The sequence below is a fragment of the Cucumis sativus genome, chromosome 3 (assembly GCF_000004075.3).
Source record: "Cucumis sativus cultivar 9930 chromosome 3, Cucumber_9930_V3, whole genome shotgun sequence".
NCBI lineage: Eukaryota > Viridiplantae > Streptophyta > Magnoliopsida > Cucurbitales > Cucurbitaceae > Cucumis > Cucumis sativus.
In genome coordinates, this window is record NC_026657.2 from 24,765,601 (window position 1) to 24,791,281 (window position 25,681).

The 25,681-nt window shown below is 35.1% G+C and overlaps 2 protein-coding genes across 8 annotated transcripts; one reads left to right on the forward strand and one right to left on the reverse strand.

Annotated features, from left to right (window-relative positions):
* Window positions 1–15,526: 15,526 nt before the first annotated feature.
* On the forward strand, window positions 15,527–21,839 carry LOC101221886 (glutathionyl-hydroquinone reductase YqjG). 6 transcript variants are annotated; one of them, XM_011653314.2, is made up of 4 exons: window positions 15,534–16,415; window positions 17,635–17,884; window positions 19,438–19,631; window positions 21,453–21,839. In XM_011653314.2, exons 1-3 carry the CDS (start codon window positions 15,613–15,615, stop codon window positions 19,624–19,626), a joined length of 1,242 nt encoding a protein of 413 aa, XP_011651616.1. In that variant the 5' UTR covers window positions 15,534–15,612; the 3' UTR covers window positions 19,627–19,631; window positions 21,453–21,839. The 6 variants fall into 6 exon arrangements, with proteins under 6 accessions (XP_031738684.1, XP_031738685.1, XP_011651616.1 ...); XM_011653313.2 differs by having other exon boundaries at window positions 21,458–21,839; XM_011653315.2 differs by lacking the exon at window positions 21,453–21,839 and adding an exon at window positions 20,715–21,313.
* On the reverse strand, window positions 20,325–25,681 carry LOC101222122 (homeobox-leucine zipper protein GLABRA 2). 2 transcript variants are annotated; one of them, XM_011653311.2, is made up of 9 exons: window positions 25,491–25,681; window positions 24,637–24,772; window positions 23,872–24,057; window positions 23,324–23,599; window positions 23,054–23,167; window positions 22,752–22,964; window positions 21,918–22,095; window positions 21,527–21,768; window positions 20,325–21,222 (listed from the first exon to the last, which is right to left on the reverse strand). In XM_011653311.2, exons 2-9 carry the CDS (start codon window positions 24,637–24,639, stop codon window positions 21,076–21,078), a joined length of 1,359 nt encoding a protein of 452 aa, XP_011651613.2. In that variant the 5' UTR covers window positions 24,640–24,772; window positions 25,491–25,681; the 3' UTR covers window positions 20,325–21,075. The 2 variants fall into 2 exon arrangements, with proteins under 2 accessions (XP_011651613.2, XP_031738683.1); XM_031882823.1 differs by having other exon boundaries at window positions 24,637–25,681.

Here is a 25,681-nt window from a genome sequence, read left to right on the forward strand (position 1 = left end):
ACACCCCTAGTCATGTGAGTGACCTTGTATACAATAAAATTGCCCCCTAATTGTGCATGTGATCCATAGGTACACCCATAAATCGTGCAAGTTATCCCGATGGAACATCCCTAATCGTACAAGTGACCCCATAGACAGAATCATAATACATGTGGGGTAAAAACTCAACAAAAAAAGTTAACAGACACACCAGAGTAAGGCATGTAACATAATAAACATCATAAACATGACATGAATATCAATCACAACACCTTTAATCATGTAATTGATATATCATGCATCATAACATTATAAACATATCAGTCGTCATCATCAACATAATATCAGTCATCATCATCAACATAATATCAATCATCAACTACAACATCTCATTATGCATTTTCAACTACCATCAATGCGTAATCACAACTACAGGCGACTCTTAAAATTTAATTTGAAGATCTAATAGTAGTACCTCAAAATTAGCTAGAATCCTGGTTGACAGTCAAAAATCAATGAACCCAATCCTAAACATACAAGGAACCAATTTAATAACTTAATAAAATTAACGATTGAATATAGACCCAAAAATCATCTTCAATCAACCCAAAGTTGAGGTTGCAACCAATTCAACCTTGCTTAATTCTTCCAATTGAGCCCATTAACCTTCAATTGAAAAATCCAAATTAAAATCTAATTAAACTAATCCTAACGTTAACAAAATTATAACCATGACCAATAACTAACACTAATAATTAATTCTTGTTAGGTGTATCTTAAATCCTATTAATGTAAATAAATTAGGCTTAGTTAATTTGGGTAATGATGTTAATGTAAATAAAGTAGGCTTAGTTATTTTGGGTAATTACCCTTGTATAAATACACAACATTGGTCAATAAACAATGAGAGGGAATATTCTTCAGCATATCCTTCAACATGGTATCAGAGCTAGGGTTTTGAGGCTCCATCTCAATCGCCGCCGCCGTCGCCGCCGCCGCCCGTGAACGCCTCCATCCCGAATCGTCTCGATACCTCCAGGAAGAGCTGCGTCCCGAATCGTCTCCATCATCCTCGTCGCGCCTCGCAGCTGTTCCGCCACATCTCGAACCGTCTCCGTCATCCTCGTCGCGCCGATTAGTCGCAGCTCCGATCTGTCTTCATCCGCGAAGCGCCAGTCGTCTCCGATTTACAGCTCCGATAGTCGCGCCACATCTCGATCTGTCTCAGGTGTCCATCTCCGCTCCGATCTGTCTCAAGCTGGTTCCGCTCCGATCTGTCTCAAGCTTCGCCGCCCATTCCTTCGCCGCCGCTCTTCAACCCAGATCCGTCATCTTGGATGTCTCCATCCGCAGCCGAGCTCTAGATCTGTCGTCGTGCCCATTCCTTCGCCGCCGCTCCGCAACCCAGATCCGTCGCTGCAATCGTCGGTCGGTTCGTGAAGCATCGCCGCCCATTCCTTCGCCGCCGCTCTTCAACCCAGATCCGTCATCTTGGATGTCTCCATCCGCAGCCGAGCTTTAGATCTGTCGCCGTGCCCATTCATTTTCTCTCCGTTCGTAAAGACCTGCTGCGCAATCTCTGTCTCCGTCAAGGCAAATCTCAGCCGCCAAATACAGTAAAACTCAAATCAAAATGGAGAGAGACCATATCTTTAGACCCATTTCTACAATACTTGATGGTACAAATTATATCACATGGGCAAATCAAATGAAAAGTTTTCTTATTGGAAGAAAACTATGGCGCATTGTAACTGGCGACATCACCAAACCAACTGCAAAGGAAGGGGATAACACATTCATTGAACGTCTCGAAGATTGGGACAGTAAAAATCATCAAATTATCACCTGGCTTGGTAACACCTCTATTCCCGCTATACATGCACAGTTTGATGCCTTTGATGATGCTAAAATATTATGGGATTTTTTGTCTACACGCTTCAAGTCTATTGGTTTAGCCCATTATTACCAACTGCACAGTACACTTGTAAATCTAAATCAAGATATTGGTCAGTCTGTTAATGAATATTTGGCAGTTCTTCAACCCATTTGGACTCAACTTGACCAAGCGAACATCAGCAAAGATCATCTTCGCCTTATTAAAGTCCTTATGGGATTACGTCCAGAATATGAATCTGTTAGAGCTGCTTTACTACACCGGAATCCCTTACCCTCATTAGATGCAGCTATTCAAGAAATTCTGTTTGAAGAAAAGCGTCTTGGCATCAACTCTACTAAACAATCTGATGTTGTCCTTGCTAGCACATACACTCCCAACAGAGCCGCAAATATGTTTTGTAAGAATTGTAAGCTCTCTGGTCACAAATTTAGTAACTGTCCTAAAATAGAGTGCAGGTACTGCCATAAACATGGCCACATTCTGGATAACTGCCCTACCAGACCACCCCGACCTCCTAGCACTTCCACAAAAGAGAAAATTTTTACCAAACATGGTTCCTCATCTGTTGTTGCTGCGACCTCGGATGATTCATCCCTCATTCAGATAAGTGATCTTCAGAGCTTATTGAATCAACTAATTTCATCATCCTCCGCTCTGGCTGTTTCATCAGGTAATCGATGGCTTCTTGATTCTGCCTGTTGTAATCATATGACCTCTGACTCTTCTCTTATGTCTACTTCTAGCCCTACAAAATCTTTACCTCCTATTTATGCTGCTGATGGTAATTGTATGAACATCTCTCATACTGGTACCATTGATACTCCCAGTGTACATCTTCCCCATACTTACTGTGTTCCTAACCTGACCTTTAATCTAGTGTCTGTTGGTCAATTATGTGATCTGGGCTTAAATGTTTCATTTTCTCCCAATGGTTGTCAGGTTCAGGATCCGCAGACGGGACAGACGATTGGAACGGGTCGCAAAGTGGGAAGATTGTTTGAGCTCACATCACTTCGGATTTCATCTCCTTCTTCCATCTCTGCTTCGGTCACTGATTCTGACACATATCAGTGGCATCTTCGTCTTGGTCATGCTTCCTCTGAAAAACTTCGTCATTTAATTTCTGTTAACAATTTGACTAATCTTACTAAATTTGTTCCTTTTAATTGTTTGAATTGCAAACTTGCTAAACAACCTGCCTTATCTTTTTCTCAATCCATCTCTAATTGTGATAAACCTTTTGATTTAGTGCATTCTGATATTTGGGGTCCTGCCCCAATTACTACTGTTCATGGTTATCGCTACTATGTTTTATTCATTGATGACTACTCTCGATTTACATGGATTTACTTTCTAAAACATCGTTCTGAATTATCTCGCACATATATTGAGTTTGCTAACATGATTCGCACTCAATTTTCCTCTCCCATCAAAATTCTTCGCACTGATAATGCTTTGGAATATAAAGATTCCATCCTTCTTTCTTTTCTTTCCCAACAGGGCACTATTGTTCAGCGCTCTTGCCCTCATACCTCTCAACAAAATGGACGTGCTGAGCGCAAACATCGTCACATTCTTGACTCAGTACGTGCCCTCCTTCTTTCTGCCTCTTGTCCAGAAAAATTCTGGGGTGAAGCTGCCCTTACATCAGTATATACAATCAATCGTCTCCCTTCCTCTGTCCTTCAAAATACCTCTCCGTTCGAAAAACTATATGGTATTTCTCCCGACTATTCTAAACTCAAAGTTTTTGGTAGTGCCTGCTTCGTTCTGTTACATCCTCATGAACACAATAAACTTGAACCACGTGCCCGTCTCTGTTGCTTCCTTGGCTATGGCACCGAACACAAAGGATTTCGTTGTTGGGACCCTCTTTCCAACCGACTCCGGATATCTCGGCATGTCACTTTTTGGGAACACACTATGTTCTCTCGTTTGTCCTCCTTCCACACCTCCTTCTCTAGTCCTCAATCTTTCTTTACAAACACATCTGTTGACCTTTTTCCTCTCTCTGAACCCACCTTGGATACTGAGCTTGCACAATCTTCACCTGCTACTGCAAATCTGGATCCACCGTCTGTCTCCGATGATGTTCCTGAATCGCCACCTGCTACTCCTCTTCGTCGCTCTACCCGGGTAAGAGAACCTCCCCCTCATCTCACTGATTACCATTGTTTTTCTACCATTGTTTCCCTTGTTGAACCCACCTCTTATCAAGAGGCCAGTATTAACCCAGTATGGCAGAAAGCAATGGATGAAGAATTACAGGCTCTTGAAAAGACGCACACTTGGGACTATGTTGATTTACCTCCCGGTAAAAGACCCATTGGTTGCAAATGGATTTACAAAATCAAAACTCACTCTGATGGAACTATTGAACGTTATAAAGCTCGGCTTGTTGCAAAAGGATACTCACAAGAATATGGGATTGACTATGAAGAAACATTTGCCCCTGTTGCCCGGATGACATCTGTTCGCAGCTTGTTAGCTGTTGCTGCTGCCAAACAGTGGCCTCTTTTTCAGATGGATGTCAAAAATGCATTTCTTAACGGCAACCTATCTGAAGAAGTGTATATGAAGCCACCTCAGGGAACTTCTCCTCCTCCCAACAAGGTGTGTCTCCTTCGTCGCGCTCTATACGGTCTAAAACAGGCTCCACGAGCTTGGTTTGCCACGTTTAGCTCCACCATTACTCAACTTGGATTTACCTCCAGCTCTCACGACAATGCCCTTTTTACACGACAGACAACTCATGGTATTGTTCTTCTCCTTCTTTATGTTGATGATATGATTATTACTGGTAATGATCAACAGGCCATATCCGACCTACAACAATATCTTGGTCAACATTTTGAGATGAAAGACCTTGGATCTCTCAATTACTTTCTCGGTCTTGAAGTCTCTCACCGTTCAGATGGTTATCTGTTATCTCAAGCGAAATATGCATCTGATCTAATAGCACGCTCAGGAATTACAGACTCCACCACATCTTCAACACCGTTAGATCCTCATGTCCATCTAACTCCGTTTGATGGTGTTCCTCTTGACGATGCAAGCTTGTATCGGCAACTTGTTGGCAGTCTTATATACCTAACAGTAACTCGCCCAGATATTGCATATGCTGTTCATATTGTCAGTCAATTTATGGCTGCTCCTCGAACAATTCATTTCACTGCTGTTCTACGCATACTTCGCTATGTCAAAGGCACCTTGGGACATGGTCTTCAATTCTCATCTCAGTCTTCCCTTGTGTTGTCGGGATATTCTGATGCTGATTGGGCGGGGGATCCTACTGATCGACGATCCACTACAGGATACTGTTTTTACTTAGGTGATTCTCTCATCTCATGGCGTAGTAAGAAACAAAGTGTTATATCTCGTTCCAGTACGGAATCTGAATATCGTGCTCTGGCTGATGCTACAGCTGAACTTATATGGCTTCGGTGGCTCCTTGCCGATATGGGTGTCCCTCAACAGGGTCCTACCCTCCTCCATTGTGACAATCGTAGTGCCATTCAGATTGCTCACAATGATGTGTTTCATGAACGTACAAAACACATTGAAAATGACTGTCACTTTGTTCGTCACCACCTCTTAAGCAACACCCTCCTCTTACGTTCTGTTTCTACTATTGAACAACCTGCGGATATCTTCACCAAAGCCTTGCCATCTAATCGATTTTGTCACTTACTTACCAAACTCAAGTTGATCGCTACTCTACCACCTTGAGTTTGAGGGAGGGTATTAATGTAAATAAATTAGGCTTAGTTAATTTGGGTAATGATGTTAATGTAAATAAAGTAGGCTTAGTTATTTTGGGTAATTACCCTTGTATAAATACACAACATTGGTCAATAAACAATGAGAGGGAATATTCTTCAGCATATCCTTCAACAAATCCAAATCAAGAACTCGTTAAGTTCACCCAAAAGATAGCTCCAAAAGCAAACGACTTAAAGAAGTGAAGGTAAGCTCGCGACTCGACTAGGAAAAGGCAAAGAATAACTTGGTTGCATGACTGAAAAAATGAGAGAAACACACAGCTTGATCTGGAGAATCTGCTTGCGAAGTCGAAGTGAAAGACAACTTAGTTACGATATATGCAAAGACTTACCGTCGAACGTGAAGCACGACTGGACGGAGGGTGGAATACGGTGTGCAGCTGGGCTTGGAGTTTGATGAATGGGGAGTGGTTCGACCAGCAGTGTGCAACAGTGGAGATACATCGCAGTCGAACTCCAAAGTTGGCTCACTCCGGCTCGGGATGCATGATAGGAACGAAGACTAGGCAGAGACTTCGACGGACAGAAACGCTTCTTGTGATTGTCTTCAATGACGACAAACCTGTGTGGTGGTACAGACAAGGTGAAGTTAAACAGGAAAGAAGATGATGGTTGTGGTAGGGCACACAATACGAGAGAGATTAAATATAAAATTAGTAATAGTATTATAAATATAATATCTTATTTATTACTAATCAAATCCTTTTCTTTTCCTTTTCTTTTAAATTCTTTTCCAAAAAATCATATATTCTCTGTCTTCATTAAAATCCTATAAAATCCTCATTTTTATCTTCCCCAAATAAATTTTCTTTTATTAATAATTATATTTTTTTCAACAATATAATTATTTTCCTTTTTCTAAAATATTTTCTCAAAAATACAATTATTTTTTTCTTAAATAATTATACTTTAAAAAATATAATTATCTTTTCTTTTCTTACAATAATTATATAATTATATATATATATATATATATCCACGTATAATTATCATCCTTCCAACAAAATTTCAACTCCTCCAATTTAATTAAATACGCCCAAGATTGTTTAATTAAATTCTAATTTTCACAACACCAAAATAATTTTCATTAAATAAAATGAAATAACATCCAATAGATTAAACAAACTTAAGATAATTAACAAAAAAAAAAATTATCTAAATTTTTGGGGCATTGTCATCTTTCCCCTTAAGAAACTTTCGTTCTCAAAAGTTATAATCCTTGAACAACTCGGGATATCGGGCTCTCACGTCATACTCAATAGCACTTTCCACCAAAATTCTAAAAATCTTTAATTAAATATACATATCAATGTGCATATATTTAATTAATCTAACACATTGCACCAAATAAATTTCATAACTTTACTTAAACCTCATAACATACAATTAGATCAAAATCTCAACAAACACCGCAAATTCAAATCCTCTAATTTATTAAATATTCATCCAACAAATATCTAATTAAGCATTGTCCACAAAATCAAATAATTCTCCTAATGTGAAATCAAAATAACTGCCAATAAATAAACAAAAACTAGTGCATGTCCAACGTTGGAAGCGTATCTGTCATTTCTGTGTAGGCTTCTTGATCCCCTACCGATCAGTAGCATCAACTTTTTTATGTCATTTGTCAGCAAAGTGCCCCTCTTGTTTGCATCTGAAGCAAATTTTCTTACCTGCCATTGAACAACCTGAATGATGTTTCCCACACACGACAAGTAGGCAATCCCCTTGTGGTCCCTCCTACCTCAATGACCTCCTACTGGTGGCGATAGAAGGTGTAACATGAACTTGAATCTCTAAAAGTAATGTCAGCAGGCTCCTAGCTCAGCCTTTCTCTTATGTCATGAGGTTGACCCCTTCTTTGAAATCTCAGGCAGATCAACTCTCTCATGCATACTCATATCCACTGCTAGGCGCAATGTGTCACGGACATATTTTTCCAAAGTGTGTTTACTTTGGTTATATGCTCTGATTACCCCCAGTTTATCGCATCTTTAATTTGCATAACTAGTTTAGGTGTTTACTTTTCATTCTAGGTCATAAAGCTTGGGTGTGACGTTTCGGCATTTTCATATGCAAGCCTGCCAGAGAGGAAAATGTTCAAAATGTACTATAGGGGAGACATACCAGTTGAATCCCCACCCAAGCATTAGTTGTACTCTTTGCAAGCAACCTTTTTTCCTTGCAATTGACAGTCTTTAATGCTTATTGTAACGTCTATTTCAATGTATTTCTTTCTTTCCCGCGTTTTATAAATAAAATTTCCCTAAAACGCAAACGAAGGTTACGACATACATCGACGTTACCCACAACTCTTGGATTTAGATCGACTGACTTGTTCGTCGAGTTAGAACAAGTGTCGCACAATCGTCCGTCTTGAGGTTGAAACGCTACGATTGTGACACAATGCGTCATCTTAGGTAGTTGGTCTAAAAGCTCGAATAAAACCCTGGAGCTCCAACTTAAGGCATCTAACAAATTTATCGGCTCTCTCAGCCTCAATCTTCACTAACTCATGAGCAAAACGGGATAACATGTCAAATTTCTTATTGTACTGCTTCACAGTCATACTACCTTGCTCCAGATTCAAGAACTCCTGACACTTGGCATCTTTCAAGGTAGCGGAGAAGAATTTAGCATAGAAATTCTCCTTAAACTATTCTCAGATAATCTGATTTATATCCCCACCTAACATCCTCTTAGTGAGCTCCCACCATGATATGCCTTTGTCAGGTCAACCACATATGTGCCTTGGTAGGGTCATCTAAAGCTCCATCAAAAGTCCTTAGGGTTATACTTACTAAAATCTCTCAAGTGATTAGCTTCTGCTGACAGTTGATCATGTACATTTTGGGTTACAACTGGGGCCTAAACACTTGTAACTGGGGTCTGAACAAAAGTTAACTGGGTTTGCTGGGCAAACTGACGCTGTGTCAATGCTTCGAATAACATATCTTTGTATCCTTGCTCCATGATAGCAAGGTTTGCATGTGTGACAGATGTAGAGGGGTCAACAGCTTGTGCAACACGTTGTCCTTCAGGCTGGTTGCGTCCAGCTCTTCTACCTCCTCTACCATCTCTACAAACACTTCTACGTGGCAACATTTTTTTTAAATTCTACCACCAAAAGTTTTTCACTATTAAGTCATAACATTCGTTCTTATCTAGTTTAACATAGGCAATGTCATATACATATGCATAATCATCAACTTATATCATAAAACATACATGTCGAGGGACGAAAGATCGTGTAGCCATAGGAACAAAAATCAAAGACTAACATCATGAGTCAGTCTACAAAACCTAAAAACTAAGGCTCTTATACCAACTGAACATTTTCTTGCGACCTGACAACATCATCCTTACTATCTTAAAGGTTTATTAGAGTGAAAATTATCCCCACAAACCAACAAGATTCTTTTCAGCATGATTTGTCCTCACTCACATGCATCCTAGAAAAATTTTCCAAGAGATCACCCAACATAGAATTGTTCCAAGCTAAGCACGCTTATTTGATTGACTAGAGAACAATGCATTATCAATTGTGAATTTTGTACTTCTAGGAAAAATAATATTTGCTTTTCTAAAACCTTCAATCGAGTTTGCAGAACCTGATATTGTGTTGACTTTTGTTTCCAGAATTGTCAGTGTGGAAAAATATTTTTTACTTGTCAGTATTGTGTGCGTAGTTGTACTGTCTGTGAGACATATAATTCTATTTCTCATTTTTATCAAATATGATAATCTCTTCATAATATTCAAAACTTTATAGATATTAAAAATAATATTCAAAACTTTATAGATATCAAATTTGCTTATTTGATTGGTGGAGTTAAAGAATTTAACTTTAATATTAAAAATTTTATAGATATTGACATGGCAAAATCAACTTTGCTTCGTATGAAGAAGACGCGGCTCTGAGCAAGGAAAAATAGCAAGGGCAAAAGGGGCCTGAGGCTCAAGGCTCGAGTAGAAGAAGCGTATGGCTCACGGTTTGAATGGAAGGGACACGACTCACGACCGTGACTGAAGGGCCGCGACTCAAGGCTCGGGTGAAAGGGGTTGGAGACAGAAGAGGATCGACTCAACAAAAGGATGTGGGTGGGTGACTTGGTCTGAGCTGCGTGAAACGAAAGCTTCCTCGTTCGTGTAGGGCTCCGGACTCCGCTCGGGAACGCCATAACTTGAACAGAAGAACTAACCGTAAAGCTTGTTCATTTAAAAACGATAATTATCTAATTTGATATTTTCTTTTTTAAATACTCACAAATAAAATATTATATAATTTTACTTATATTGATATGGCAAAATGAACATGGAAAACGCTTTCTCTACCCTAAAAAACTGGCAAAATTACTACACCTTTTTGCTTTTATTTTTAAAAAATAGCATATTTTTTAAAATTCATGAAACTCTTTTTCTCAATTAAAATTGCAATGAAAAAGCCTAAAAATATCTAATTTTACTGATTAAAAAATTATTAAAATTGTATCTAACTTTTCAAGTTTGAGTACAATTTTGTGGAAGGTATCAAAATTCATAATTATTCTGAAAATATAAAAAAAAAATTATGGTTTTGGGTAAGATTTGAATTATTTTTTAAAAAAAGATTAAAATAATTAAAATAATATTTAAGAAGATTTTAAAAAGGTAAAATCTCATATTTCTCATGTTAATAATATACTCATCTCTTCTTCTTCGATGATTTAATATTAGTTATGTGATTTTGCAATCATTTGTTTCTAAACAATTGGCCTATTCTTCATCACCTATTGAAAAGGTGGAAAAAATAGTCTGGTTTAGAAGTTAATTTGTTAAACGTTGAAGCAATTCAAAAATTGAATGTCACACCCTAATCCGCAAGACAACCAAAACACAATAAGTAGTGTGGATACGACGTGATTTAGCTTAAACTTTACAATTGATCTTATCACTAAGCTTATTTTTAACTCCTTTTAAACTATCAAACTAAACTCAACAATCAAAATCATTTTTGCCAAATCATAAATTTCAACACAAATAAATTTATCAATGAACACTTTATTTGGCAGAACATATGAATATCTATTTAGCATAAACATCAATGAGTGAGTTTTTATTTAAATAAACTATTTTGTCTCTATATAATAAAATTGAGTTAAGATTATGGAACACCTTGAATCTTCTTATCCTATTAGATGGAAGCACCTTAGTTGATTGTGGGTAAGTGGTGAGCATGAGCTATTAGGTAAAGGGAGTCATAAGGAGAAAAAGGTAAAACTGGAAACATCCTTAGATTCCAAAACGGTATCAAACCTATAAACAATCTCAACTTTTCCACTCCCAACATGGCAACAAATCACAAACTCCGTCGTGTTCATGTAGATCCTTTCCGAATCTCTTCCCTGAAACCCCACAATCCCAACTAACCTCTCACTCTCTGCCGCCTCACACAATCTGTTTCCATTAATGCCAACAACACTTTCAACTCTCAATCTACACTTCAAACCCCACAAACAATCCCTCTCTTCAAGAACCCTAATCTCCACAACCTTCCCGTCCGTCGAAGCCATCACCAGCCTCCCGCCCGCAATTGCGAGGCATCGTAACAACACGTTTCGCTCATACTCTGTTTCTTCAGAAGGAAACCCCACTTGATAAAACTCATTCCTAAGCAAATCAAAAGCGTAAATGAACGAATTGAACTCCAACCAATAAAAAACTCCGTTCAAAACCACCGCCGATGGTCCTTCAAACGGAAAGAACATAGTATCCATATCCAAATAGAAATCCAACCGCCGCCATTCCCCTGTTTCTGAGGCGAAAATCTCCATTGGTTTGAACCCAAAGTTTACAAATCGAAGGATGGTGAAAGACACAGAATCATGTGAATGGAAGCCGATTTTGACACTGGAGATGAGATTACTTGGTTTGGGGATGGGAATGAGTTGAGTGGTGGAGGGATTGAAAACAGAGTAATGAATGATGGGGTTTTGGTTCGGTTTGCTACAGAGGAGGAGGCCATTGCTGGAGGCGAGAAGACGGAGATTGGGGAAATTGGTTTTGGTTAGAGAGGTGGGAGATGAAGGGAAGAAGTGAATGGGGGCGCCATTTTTGGGGATGTGAGAGCTTTGGAAGAAAAAGCCATGGCAGATTGGAGGGGAAAGAGGAGTGTGGAGATGGAGAGATTTGGTGAAAATGAAGGATTGCCAAAGCTTAGAGACGGAATTCGCAATGGCGAGTGATCTTAGAGAGAAGTATTGGAGAATTTCGATTGTTATGTCATCAGGTATGAGACGAGCAGCCATGGATTCTTCCTGATCAACATCCGAACAAACCATTATTTCATTTTTTTCAAATATTCTCAAATCTTATATATTTACCGAATAAAATGATATTCTAATCAAACTCTTATATTTGGTATTCTATTTGTTCTTCATAATTTTAAACTTACAAATTTTATCTTCAAACCTTCATATTTCTTTTTAGAGAAAAAATAAAACCTTTTAATTTCTACATAGATTTTGAATTTAAAAGCTTTAGTAATACACAGTTTTAGCTTTTAAGATTTAAAATAATCAGAGCTTAAAGTAATTTACATAACCTTCCAACAATTTTTCTACCATTGGTTTACTAAAATAAAAATATATACATTAATGTTCAAACAATTGTAGTCTTCAAACAGATAGGTAACAAGAAGTTAACTTCTCAATTAGTTTTGATGTAAAAGCTCATAATGGCTTGATTTTTAGAAAAAAATTATTTACAAAAATATAACATAAATGTTTGAAAAAAAAAGAACAGGTTAAAATTCAAATTACAGAAAAGAAATAGTAATTATTTAAGAAAAATGAGAAGTTCTTACTTTGAGACACGGCGGTTCTTGTGAGCAACAGTTAACTCCAGCGAAAACAACGACGGAGATGGTGAAGGAGACGCGGATAGTTGGTTGAAGCTTCGCCGGCGTGTCCTTAAAATTATTTGCAAAGAAGGAAGAAAATCCCAATCCTATTCTTATTAGGAAAGTATGGAATTTCCTTTTTTCATGTGATAAATAATTTTCAATCATTTATTTTGTTTTTGGTTTTCACTTTCTATCCATGTTTTAAAATCTTATATTGAATTAGAAAAAATATATATTAAAACTTGTTACCAAATATAGAAAAAATAAATTACATTAGTGATAGAGATTTAAGTGAAATTTACTCTATTTTCTAAATTGTTATACTTTTTTTTTCTAAATCTGAAAATGTCAACTTCCTTTTAGATTAATTTTGATAAACACTGTAAACCGATAAAATATGTACCCAAAAATATTTCAAATTTATCATTTATTTTCATAATCTATTACTCCTCTTCATTTTTTCTCTCTATCAGTTTTTTTTTTCTATATTGTCTTTCTTTTTTGCAATTTTTTTAAAAAAATCAAATTGTTATTTGGCCATTCGGTTCAAGATCGTGTCTACAAAATATCATAAGAACAAAAAAAATAGTCAAATATAAACAATTGTATTACAAATATAAACGGTTGTGTACACCATATCAATAAAATTTGGGTAACCAAATTTAAATGATAAAATCTAAGATTGTGCCAAAATATATTAGCAAAAATAGACAAACCTAAACGATTGTAAATATATTATGCGTGTTGGATGAATTAATCACATATCATTTTTTTGTATGGTTTTGAAATTTTTGAGTCGTAAATATTTTACCACTTAGTTATATTTTTTAAAAGACCCATTTCTTTTATTGCCTTTTAGAAACAAAATAATATTTTTATTTCATACGCTTTAACATGCTCATTAGGATTCAATATTTAAACTATGTTTATGTATTACTTTTGTTCTTCTACTTGAACTTCATTTAGGTTCGATTACCTTGAAATTTGAAATGTTTATTTTGTTCTTCTACTTGTAATTTACAAATATTCATTTTGATTATTATACTTCTTAACTTTGATTCATTGCGGTATTTGGATTTTCAAAAGGTGACAACTTTGATACATTATAAACAAAGTAAAAATATAAATAAATGAACGAAAATAGTCACATTCAAATTTTAAAACTCAAAATAAACATCTTAAAAGCACACTGACTAACTTCGACAAAGTTGAAAGTATAAAAACTAAAATGATCAAATTAATCAATAAATTTCATAATTATTTTAAGGTTAATTTATATATATATAACAAAACCCAAAAATATTTACAGTTCAGGTAACAAAAAGGTAAAAGTTCATGTAATTACCATTGTTTTTTTCTTTCAAAAATTTCAGATCTACCATTGCTGGTTTTGAATTTCTTGGAATGAGTATTGAATTCGTGCTCATTTTTTTTCATATTATTAGTTCTCCTTCTTCATATTCCCACCTATTATTATTCACGATTTATTGATTTTCTCTTCCAGAATTTCCTCATTCTTCGTTATCTCTCATATTCTTTTTATTTACTACACAATCGTGTACTAAAATCTAAATGATCAGTTAAAATGATAGATCAAAACAACCAGTTACCAAGATCTAAACGATCATGTATCAATATTTAAACGACCTTAATACAAAATCGTTTATATTGGGTACAAGAGATCTTGTATCAAAATTGTTTAGATTAGGTACAAGATCTCGTATCAATATTGTTTAGATTTTGGTACACAATTGGTTAAATCATGTACAAATATTAAACATATTGGTATATGTGTACCAATATCTAAAACTATATCTAATATAATTCATCTTATATAGACAAAGATTATCACTGTCTATCCTAGACACATAAGTGATGGATTCAAACATTTGTTTACTAAAATCTGAATAATTGTGTATTGATATGTAAACAATCTTTTAGAATATATTATATGATCATCTAAATTAAAAGCTTTTCATGCGTGTGTGTAACCGATTAATCGTAAGGTATTTTTGTTATTTCACGTAGTGAGCTTTTTCGTTTTTCAAAATTGTCTTAAAAATATATTTTAGATTACGTAATTGAATGCTAATATAATTATATTAAAATCAATATAAAAAAAATCAAAGGTAAGAATATAAAATATTAAAACTTATCAACCAAAATGTAAATGAAAATCAAAACTCTCAAAACAAACGTGAAATATGTGAACTAATTGAAAATTAAATATAGGAAGAGAATTTAGATATATATATACTTTGATGACATACTTTAAATCGAGTATTCTTTACTCTTCTTCCTCCTTCCAAATGTTAACACTCAGGTTTTAAAACCCTTCAATTTTACCTCTCAATTTAGACTTTTATTGCTCACTTCTAAAAGTATTTATAAATCTTTCTTATGACTCATAAATACATATATATTTTTTTCAATCACAACAACTTAAAAAAAAAATATTTTTTAATAATGTTATTTTAGAAACTAACTTAAGTAAAACTATTGAAAACATAAAGTATTTTTTGATCCACACCCTTTTTTTTTCCCCATTAATTATATATATTCTAAAAATATATTTCTTTATTAAATTAAGTTAAACTTTACAAATTTAATCTATATTTCTTTACTTTTGTTTGAGTGGATCAAAAGATTATAATTTATGAGTAGTTTTCTAATATATGTATATATATTTATTTATATTACCTAAAAATAATAATGAGCTTATTTCGAAATAAAATTAATTCCTTAAATTTTTAAAAAACAAAATAATAATTTTTCTATATATCAAAATACCAAATATATAAATTTAACTATTAAATTAATAATATACAACAATAAATTTCTCCAACGAATAATATAAAATAGTTTACTAATTTACTAATTTGGTTAGGTTAGATTTTCTAAATTTTATTTGGTATATGGTTGATAAATTAGGTTAGAGTAGACTAAGATTATAATTAGTTTTAGTGAATGCAGCAGCCTATGTTTGAGAGTTTGTGTTATAATTTTGAAATTAGTTGAAGTTCTCAAAATTTTCACAAAAGAAAACCAAAATAAAATTGGACAAAAAAATGCCAACCGCCTCTGCCTCCATCTTCTTCCCCTCTCCGCCGCCTTATCCACCACCGGCGATATTAACAAAAAACCCGTCCAGATGCCACGTCATCCCAAGAATGTCCCTTAACCAAAGCCCATCTACCGGCCCAAAAAGATCTTCTTCTGCTTCTTCTTCTTCTTCTTCTCTCTTGGCCTCAATCACCAATCTCTTATGGGGCCCATCTCTCCCTCCGGGGCTCCTCATAGCCACCGTCCGTACCGCCTGGGAAACCACCTGGCAGCTCATGATGGCCCAGCTCGCCCCTTCCGACACCTCCGGCACCTACACAAGACCCATCTCTCAATTTCGCGCCACCAAGATTTCCGCAAACAATCTCCATCTCTACGTAGGCCTTCCATGTCCATGGGCTCACCGGACATTGATTGTTCGAGCCCTAAAAGGCCTTGAAAACGCTGTTCCGGTCTCCATCGCCGGGCCTGGGTCCGACGGATCTTGGGAATTCCGAGAGAAACCAAAGGCTGAAAATGAAACCCTAAACCCGGGATTGGATAAGGCAAATGGGTGTAGAACTTTGAAAGAAGTTTACAGAATGAAACGTGGAGGCTATAATGGAAGATCCACTGTGCCAATGCTATGGGATGCGGAGAAGAAGGAGGTGCTTTGTAATGAAAGTTTTGATATAATTGAGATTTTTAACTCGGGTCTTAATGAGTTGGCTGAGAATCCAGAGTTGGATCTCTCACCGCCATTGTTGAAGAGGAAGATTGAAGAATGGAACAGCATTATATATCCTAATGTCAACAATGGAGTTTATAGGTAATGATTCGGTTACTCTATTAATCTTGAAAATTGTAGAAATCAAATTATTTAAGAGTGTACATGTTTACATAGTAAATACGAGAATCGTGGATAAGGAAATGAGAAAAACAAGCACAATTTAGAAAAAAAAACGAAAAACGAAAAACCATATTGTTATCAGACCGTGCTTAAGAACTCTTTGTAACTTGTATAGTTGTTTCCTAATGTATGCTAGGTATTAGAACTGAAGACAAGTTTTATTTGGATTCTAACTTTAGTTGTAAGATTTTGAGGAATTCTTTGTTGTGTTGTATACTTTCAACTGATATTTTAAAAAATTAGCTAAGTTTTGAAAAAAACAAAAGTGATTTTCATAGAATTCAACTATGAGTTGAGGTGTTTTCACTTTTGTGTTTAGAAACTATGCCTCTTAAGACCACTTCTACTCATGTTTCTTTGTTTGGTTATCTACATCCCAAGGATGTTTTCAAAATACTAACCTTCATAGTTCTTAAAAACTTGTCTTTGTTTTTTTGAATTTTGGTTTGAATTCAAATGGTTTGATGAAAAGATCTATATCACTACAAAGAAATGGTGAGAAAACGAACTCTATTTTTTAAGAACTTAAAATCAAAGGACTAAATGATTTACCAAACATGGACATTTATAACAAAATGCTAAAGATTAGAGTATATCTAGAGGTTTGGTACATGACCTGACTTGAATAGGATCTTGGTTGTTCAATTGTATCCTTGAGTTATAAAAAAATTTACATAGGTCAATTACTTGTGCTTTCACTTCCATGACAACAATTAACTATCAATCATCATTCCTTATATTGGTTTATTTTTGTTTCTTTAAGAGTAAAGTTATTCTTGATTTGAATATAATAGAAGTGCTATTAGAGTGATATAAATATTGAAGGGCATTAGAGTGATATAAATATTGAAGGACATTAGAGTGTGTTAGTAATTAGCTAGGAAGGTTGTTAGATGTTTGGTTATAAATAGAGGGAGGGGATGTTGTAGGGTCGAATGATCTGTTCCGTGTGATTAGTTTGTTTATGACTTCATTGGCTTGCGTGATCTCGAGAGAGAGAGAGAGAGAGAGGGTCCAGTTGCCTCAAAATACGTGTTTTATCTTATAAGTTTTTTTTTTCCTTTTATATTTCAATATTCTATTAGTTTTGTTTGGGTTCTATCAATATATTTGTTCTATAATGTTGCACCACTTGTAGATGTGGGTTTGCTCAGAGTCAAAAAGCATACGACAAAGCCGTCGAGGATCTATTTTCAACTCTCGATTTGTTAGACGACCATTTGGGCCATTCACGATACTTGTGCGGTGAAAATTTGACTCTAGCTGATGTTTGCTTGTTTACAACCTTGATTCGATTTGATCTGGTGTATAATGTTCTGTTTAAATGCACCAAGAAGAAGCTACTTGAGTATGATAATCTTCATGGATACATGAGAGACATTTATCAGGTATATGTTCTTCTTTAAATCCTTCAACTACTTTTCATTGAACTATTGAAAGCTATACTTGTATATTGTTCACATGGTGGGGTTTGTGAATCGTGAATCAACTGTATACCCAAACTCGCCCACAATGGACTAGTGATGACCAATAAACCTTGTATAGATGACAAGGCAGAGGTTCAGTCTAGGCTTTTGGAAATAATGATAGTTTAGTGTTTAGAGTAGGTGGTGTTTCATCAAGGACTCTATTTCCATCATATAAAATAAGGATCTGAATGCATCCAAATAGTTCAGTATCAAAAGAATGGCCTAAACCCATTATAGCCATAGCATCAACCAATGTTTTCAAAGTGCAAGGCGCACTCTAAGGCCACAAATATTTTAATTGCCTCCAGGCAAGAGGCGATAAAAGGCGTTGTCTGAATGAAGCGAGACAGTTAATACAATAATAAATAATAATAATATGAATGAAAAAATGTTTAAGATTAGAAAGAAATTAACTCATATAATCTTGAGGGTATTTGAAAACAGATATAAAAATAATAATGATTTTGTTTCTACTTTTAGTCTTTTTCTTCTTCAATTCTTCTTTCTTTCCTTGATTTCTCTTTAATACTTGGCTTTTACAAACTTTGACACTTCCTTTTAATCTTATTGGCTAATGCTTTTTTTCCCTAAAAGAAGTGAAGGAATTGAACTAGGTGACTGCATGTACAAGGCAACTTAAGGCAGAAAAGGCGAGCGTCTTATTAAAGGTACTCGGTTGGGTACTTGCAAGGTGTTAAGGCCTCGCCTCTAGCCTCAGGCCGGCTGTACCTCAATAACACTGGCTTCAACTTGTCCAAATGATTTTAAGCAGTCTTTATATCCAAGTAGCTGTGGCCAATGATCTAAGGCACACTTGCAATCAGTCAAATTCACTTTCATCTAGGTTTTCGTTTTGTTTTCTTTTGGATATGAAACAATTTCATTGAATAAATGAAATATCCAAAGATATAAGAAAAAGATCCTTTTAAGGGGTATACAAAAGATGCTTCCATTTGGTACTTAGAAACGAGAAACTATCACTCTTGACGACCTATACATCTTTACACCAAAAGAAAGCATTAGTAATGGCGAACTTTAAAACTTCCTTGGATGATTCATCTTTTGTCTAGGAAATTTCTAGCATTTCTTTCTCTCCAAACCGTCCATAAAATGGTTGAGATCATACTTGTCCAAATACGCTCATTCATGACCTTCAAAGGGTGGTCTACGTTGAAATGGATTTGATTTTTTTAACTCACAAACACAGAATCAGCTCCCAATATAATATCATTTTAGAAAATATTTGAAGTCTTGTTGGCTGTTTTCTTGCCTTTTACCATTTTCCTACCTGCTACGTTTCAACTCCTTTAAAGTTGTAAGCTTTCATCCCAGGTTTAAAAGATCCTGATACCCTTCTATTTCAACCCTTCTTTGTCAAGTCGAGTTTAGCAACGTGAGGCACTTATATCTATTTGTAAGGCTCTTAACTTTTATCATCCCTTAATCAGTGTGTACTTTCAAAATTTCATCAGATTCCAAAGGTTTCAGCAACTTGCAACTTTACCGCTATAATGGATGGTTATTACAAAACATTGTTTCCATTAAATCCGGGGAGTATTCGACCAACCATTCCTACCAGTTGTTATCATGAAGCACTGTCAGTACCTTCCGAAAGACGGTCACTTCCATTCTTAGGCAGAATCGAGCAGGTTTCAGCTTGACAGAGGTAATTCTCCAAATCATTTTAGTTTAGGATTCATAAAATTTGTGTTTGGATGATGTCTTGTACTTACCAGATGAATAGAACATCTTATAATGAGATTGTTCTGTGTGTGTCAGTAAAAAAGGAATCAAAGTTGTTCTTCAAGGGGCTTTCGTAGAACATAGCTACTAGCATCTAGGTTCAACCTCTCCAACTTTTCTAACTATGAAAGCACAAATAATAAAAGAAAATTGAATTTTAATACGTTGAGAAAGAGACAAATACAAAAATAATTTGACTGAGATGCACAAATAGTATTATCTTCTCTTGATTTGTCTCCTTTAGAATAGATCTTTCTGCCAATTATTCTCTAAAGAGAAGAGAGGAGAAAGTAAAAGAAACAATACTCTTGAATTGTGTGTCAAACAACTGATATGAGGAAGTGTTCATATGATTTTAAGACTCCATGAAGTTAAACTAATGAAGGAAGTGTTCATATTAAATGAATAACCAAATCTTGAAGTAGAAAAAAAATCGTAAGAATTCGACAAGGAACATCCACAAAAAGGCCTACTAAAACAAGGCAAACAAGAGAGGAGACCAACCAAAATATGTTATGAACTAACAGATTTTCTAACTACGACAAACCAATCTTGCTTCTAATAGTAAAAGGAACACGTGACATCATTCATCAACTAAAGAAAAGACAATACGAAATTATGAATCAAAATTTCCAATGGAGGTTTCAGAACTTTGTATTGCTAACTATGTACTCCAAATTGAAGCAACAAACTTGGATAAACTGCAGGCCTACTATTCATGGGCAAAGTTAACCACATTGCATGAGTTTTATCCTACCTCACTAATAAATTCAGCTCTGCAAGATTTGAAGTGCTGAATTCAAAACCTATATTGCTAATAATGCTCACCACCAATTTGAAGCGACAAACATCAATAAATTGTAGTCTAGGACATTATATGTTTAATGGTGGTGGTAAAATGAATAGAAAAACTGGAAATAATTGTGCTTGAAAAATTTTCACATTACCTGAGTTTTTATCCCATCTCACTGATTAGGGTTATTCTGTTCAAACTTCCCATTTATAGTGGTTGGAAATTGAATATTGGATATTTGATCAATGACAGCATCCATGTCACAACTCATTGCTTCAATCACTTGATGAACTTCCATATTTTTGAGCTCCCGACGAATGTATATGGTCACAAATGATGCCTTGGACTGTAGACCTCCTGGTTCCGCAGGCATTATGGCAAAACCGGAAGGTCTCAAAAACAAACAATTCCTACAAAACATTGGTAGGAGAGAGACATGAACATCCGCTTTTGTCATTTGTGATGATAGGATGAAGGAGCAATATTCATTCTCTGTAGACTCTTGTAGGAAAAAGTAGTTGTCCTGTCACGTTAAAGGAACATAACATTGAAGTGCAAAAGTTTTGGGAAACGATCAGTTAAAGAAGTTTATGTAAAGAGAAGTTACCTTAGTATCCTCATCTCCTGTTTCTTTTTTCACACTTAAAACAGTGCAAGAACTTTCATCCGTTGCCAAAAGTGCAACTGTCATCGAGAGCTGTGCTTGTGATTTTTTGCTCGTCTGTTTGTTGTCATGTATGTAAGTTTGATGGGTACAAAATGAGAGAGAAAATTCAATACGTGTCTATTTGATATTTGGACTTTTAAAAGTATCTAAAAGGTCTAATCTTTTATTTGTGTCTAACTAGTTTCTAAAATTTTTTAAAAATTTAATATTAATTGATATGTTAGATATACAATTAAATTTTATTTTAATACAATCTTAAACTTTCTCTTCTATACTTTTGAAAGTGAAGGAACCAAATTAGACACAAACAATGTGAGTTTAGGGACTAAATTCTCATCGAGCTAAGGAAGGAGGATACCTGCAAAATGTAATTATTTGTGTCTAGATATGTCAACAGTGTGCTGGGGGTTTCAGCAAGACATACGGTACGTATGGCAATAAAATCATCACGACGGCCAATGTAACTTGCTTTGATGTCTCTCAAAATCCTTATTTTATCATCAGAAAACAAATCCCATTTTCTTTCTGTTGGAAAAGGATTAACTGCTTGTAGAAAATATTTCCTCAGATTGTTCCCCATTGTCAGCAAATCCGGTACATCTGTTATTACATTAATGAAATACAATCAAATATTTAGGATAATATGCAGATTCTTTCTAAACAAATCCCAACATCTTTTGTTTAGGCTGCACACATCTTTTTGTACAGTTCAAGCAAGTATTTTTGATTTGGAAACCAAGAAACCATACCCATCCTTCTTACTGCGAACATCTCTTCAGTCACTATCTCGCCATTTCTACGTTTCAAATTTTGTGATATCATGCTGATCCATTGCCTTGCAGTTAAATGAAAGTTTGGAGTGAATGTTGAGTGCAAATGGTTAGGGATATCAATTTTCTGCACCTCTGCATTTTCTATCCATATAACCTGCAAAAGATTGAAACTATAAATCAGCAACTTTATTTTTAAGCGTTATATTCCATTCGGAGTTTGGTCCTTACAATCAAGTTTTTAATTATTTAAACTCCAATTATAAGTTTAATTTTTGAAGTTTGAGGGCTTATGTCTGTTCGGTTATTTAACTTTAAAAATTGCAAAATAGAGTTTTCATATTTTCAATTTTGAGTGGGAGTATTCGATGTTTTGAGGGGTTTTTCTTTTTCAAAATCACAGATACCAAGAAAAAAGAATTAAAAGTTAATGGTACAATTAGACATAAACTTCAATTTTACATCCAATATCCAATAGATCAAATTATATTTAATTTTGAATATGTAAGATAAAGGCTTGTTATGACCACTCATGTATGTGTATAGATACAAAGATAAACACAAAATTAGACACTTTTGAAACAAATACTTCATAATTAAACTACTTTTTCTATAAAAATCATCAACTTCAAAGGGCTCGTATATAAATTTATATATAGCTGTGTGATAATACTCCAAAACAACCACTCATGGATGTGTATAGCTATAATGACTTCATATTTATATATGTCTAAACATACATAAATGTAATTTCTCAAAAAAAAAAAAAAGAAAAATCAAATACCGATAGACGATGGTTTTCTGTAAACAAACCTCAGACAGAAAACCACAGGGTCGAATTATCACTCCTGAAGGCCTCCGTTTATATACAACTTTCTGTGTAGGATCAGCTGTCATATTCTCAAAATAATCAGTTGACACATCAAAAATTGCATATGTTTCTCCAACGATCAACTTCTTAAATCTCATAAAGCGAGTGTTCCATCTTGGCAGGAATCCAGCTGGCAGTCTAAACTCGGCATTCATCTATCACATGATAAAGTTAGTATATTTTTATATGTTTCTGTGTCATGTAGAGTTTAAAAATGAAAAACACGATTCAGCAGGTTGGTTACCAATACAAATTCCCAACCACATGGGCCAGTCAACAAAAACTTTTTCAAAGGATAGAAAACAACTTCATCTGATGCAGAACAAATGATGCTTGAAAACATAGAAGCCCATTGCGCCTGTAAGTAGGGTGAAAAATATCAAACATACTATTATCTATCAACTTAAACTTAAAGTCTATCAGTAACATATAAGTCTTTTGTTTGATGATTTCTAAGCCTACAACAGAGAAACAGAAAGAATTGAAACCTAATGTCAGGTTGAGGATAGCTCACCCCATCCATCATTATCGACATCAGTGATTGTGATGAAATAGAAAGAATTGCAGTCTCCACTGAACGTTCAACTGTATATCCATGAGGTGGTGGAGTGTTGAACATCTCTTGAAAATCCTCTATAGCACCTACTGCTGGAGGATCGGAAATCCAAGCCTTTGCTGCGATAGCTATTGCCATGAATTCCTTGTAAGCAGCTTTCATTATATTATTTACCCATTGCACTTCAAGGAAGTCGAGTTCATCATTGTAAAAAATGTCCCCCAGGCACGAATGCTGCAATGTTGATTCTGTTAATGATGCATGTTTGGTAGTGATTTCAAAGGATAAATAATTACTTTTTTCATCCTCAAAACCAATCTCAAATATGCTTTGGGAGTTTGCCATTTGAAATCAAGTAAATGTTTGGTCATTCACTTTTAAAGATGCCACATTTGAAAGTGGTTTGATCATGATAAAAAGTGATTTCACTTCCAACATGCTGTTATTTCAAGAGACTAGTCTAGAATAGCAAACAATAACTTTTTAGTGTTAGAAGTAAAACATACACATGAGTTATCAGATGTAACCGCAACAGGGGCATCGTTTTCTGTATTAGACACTTCTTCATGACCAAATGTCTGTTCAATGGATGGTTCGGGCCTCAATTCCTCAATCTCGGGTAACTTAGTTTTTGTCGCAAGCAACATTTCTGAGCCCTGATTTTCAGTGGGATCTTTCGGTGTAAGGGTTGTCTGGATTGAAAAGGAAAATATTATAACATTGAGCTATTGTGACATAGTTCCCCCACACATAATTTGAATCAAAACTAAGCCAGGAAACTTTGATTGGACAATAAATTTCCTAATCAACCATCTCATAAAAATTAGTGAAGTGCATTTGTTAGAGTGATTTTGAAAAAGTTAAAATAATTTTGAAACATACTTCTAATTCTTTCAAATCAATTTTGATGATTTGAAAGTTGCTTTTAAAATATGTAAAACCAAACATGCAATTGATTTTGAATGATTATAATCACATTTTGAAAATGAAAAATGTTATTTTATTCATTTTATGACCACTCGGAAACATGTCCAAAGGATCCAACAAAGAATGCTTGAAATCGAGAGTAATTCTCTCAATCGTGATTTCTCATACACTGCACAAGGGTGATTCTACAACAAAATAGGCTAGTGAAGTCATCCCAATAAGCCATGTCCAAGCTCTTAGTTTTTAAGCTCTTAAAAGATCAGCACAAATGCTGTTTCTTTCATGAGTATTGGAGTCCCTCCGACTGTAATCTAGTGTTAAAGGGAAAGAAACCTGGATCTTACCATCTTCTTGAAAAATCAGAAGAAGCTCTTTTATTTCTTGACTGCATACACTACCTTTCCAAGTCCCATTTCAGAAATTGCAGCGTATTGAATATTCTGGGTGTTCCTTTCTCAAATCAGCCTCAGCAAAGGAGAACTACTCAAATATTTCATGGAAAGAAAGTTAAAGTAAAACATACCGCAATGAAATTTATCTAAACTTCTTCAGACCATACCAGTAAATTCTTTTGCTTATAAATGTCAATTAGTTTAGGAATGAAAATCAGATATTGCTCTTCTTTTCTCTTGACAGAGAAATGCTATATCTTGATGAAGGCCTGTTCATAATCTATAGCATAGCTTGATAGCTTACAATTCCAAACTATAGTTCTCCTCAGAAAACAGTATAATTTATAAAAAGATGGCAATCAACATTAAAATGACATAAGATTCAAGAAGAGTCAAATATGTATAAGTTTATACATGTCTGTATCTAAATTGAAGGCCATACACTAATAGATTACGATTCAGGACGGTTGAAGAAGAAAAGAGAAATGCTCATTGTACATACCTAAATCTTTCTCACAATTTTAGATAAATTAAACAGAAAAAGAAACCGATCACAACAGAAGGAACTCAAAGTCGAAATGTCCATAGAGAAAAACCCTTTTTACTTAAAAACACATTGTTGATTTAGGTCACGATTTCACCAGAAACTCCAAAATTAAAAAAATTATAACACCCTATCGTCTTTCTAATTTGCAAATTGATTTGGCGTATTGATTATCAGCACAATGGATGAATGTAGTAAAGACAATCCGGAAAGCGAAGTAATGATCTAGACAAAGAGAAGGCAGATTAAAAGGTGTGCTTACAGCGAAAAGTTAGTGAAAAAGAAACAGGGAAAACAAAATTGCAATAGAGGAGGCTTCAAGAAATCAAGAACAGAGAAGAAGGTATGATAATTAGAGTCTAATAAAGGGATGGAAGGAGTGTTTGAGTGAGGAATTTGAGGAGTCCGAGAGCGGAAAAAGGTAGTTGAGAATTGAGAGATGAAGGAGAGGGA

What these genes read in the sequence shown, in the direction of transcription:
- LOC101221886 (XM_011653314.2), top strand. Translation starts at nt 15,613, where the DNA reads ATGCCAACCGCCTCTGCCTCCATCTTCTTCCCCTCTCCGCCGCCTTAT. An exon ending in GTCAACAATGGAGTTTATAG is followed by an intron (nt 16,416 to 17,634) that starts GTAATGATTCGG and finishes CACCACTTGTAG; the next exon opens with ATGTGGGTTTGCTCAGAGTC. An exon ending in ACATGAGAGACATTTATCAG is followed by an intron (nt 17,885 to 19,437) that starts GTATATGTTCTT and finishes AAATTTCATCAG; the next exon opens with ATTCCAAAGGTTTCAGCAAC.
- LOC101222122 (XM_011653311.2), bottom strand. An exon ending in TGTCGATAATGATGGATGGG is followed by an intron (nt 23,168 to 23,323) that starts GTGAGCTATCCT and finishes CCCTACTTACAG; the next exon opens with GCGCAATGGGCTTCTATGTT. An exon ending in CCTGTGGTTTTCTGTCTGAG is followed by an intron (nt 22,096 to 22,751) that starts GTTTGTTTACAG and finishes AATCTTTTGCAG; the next exon opens with GTTATATGGATAGAAAATGC.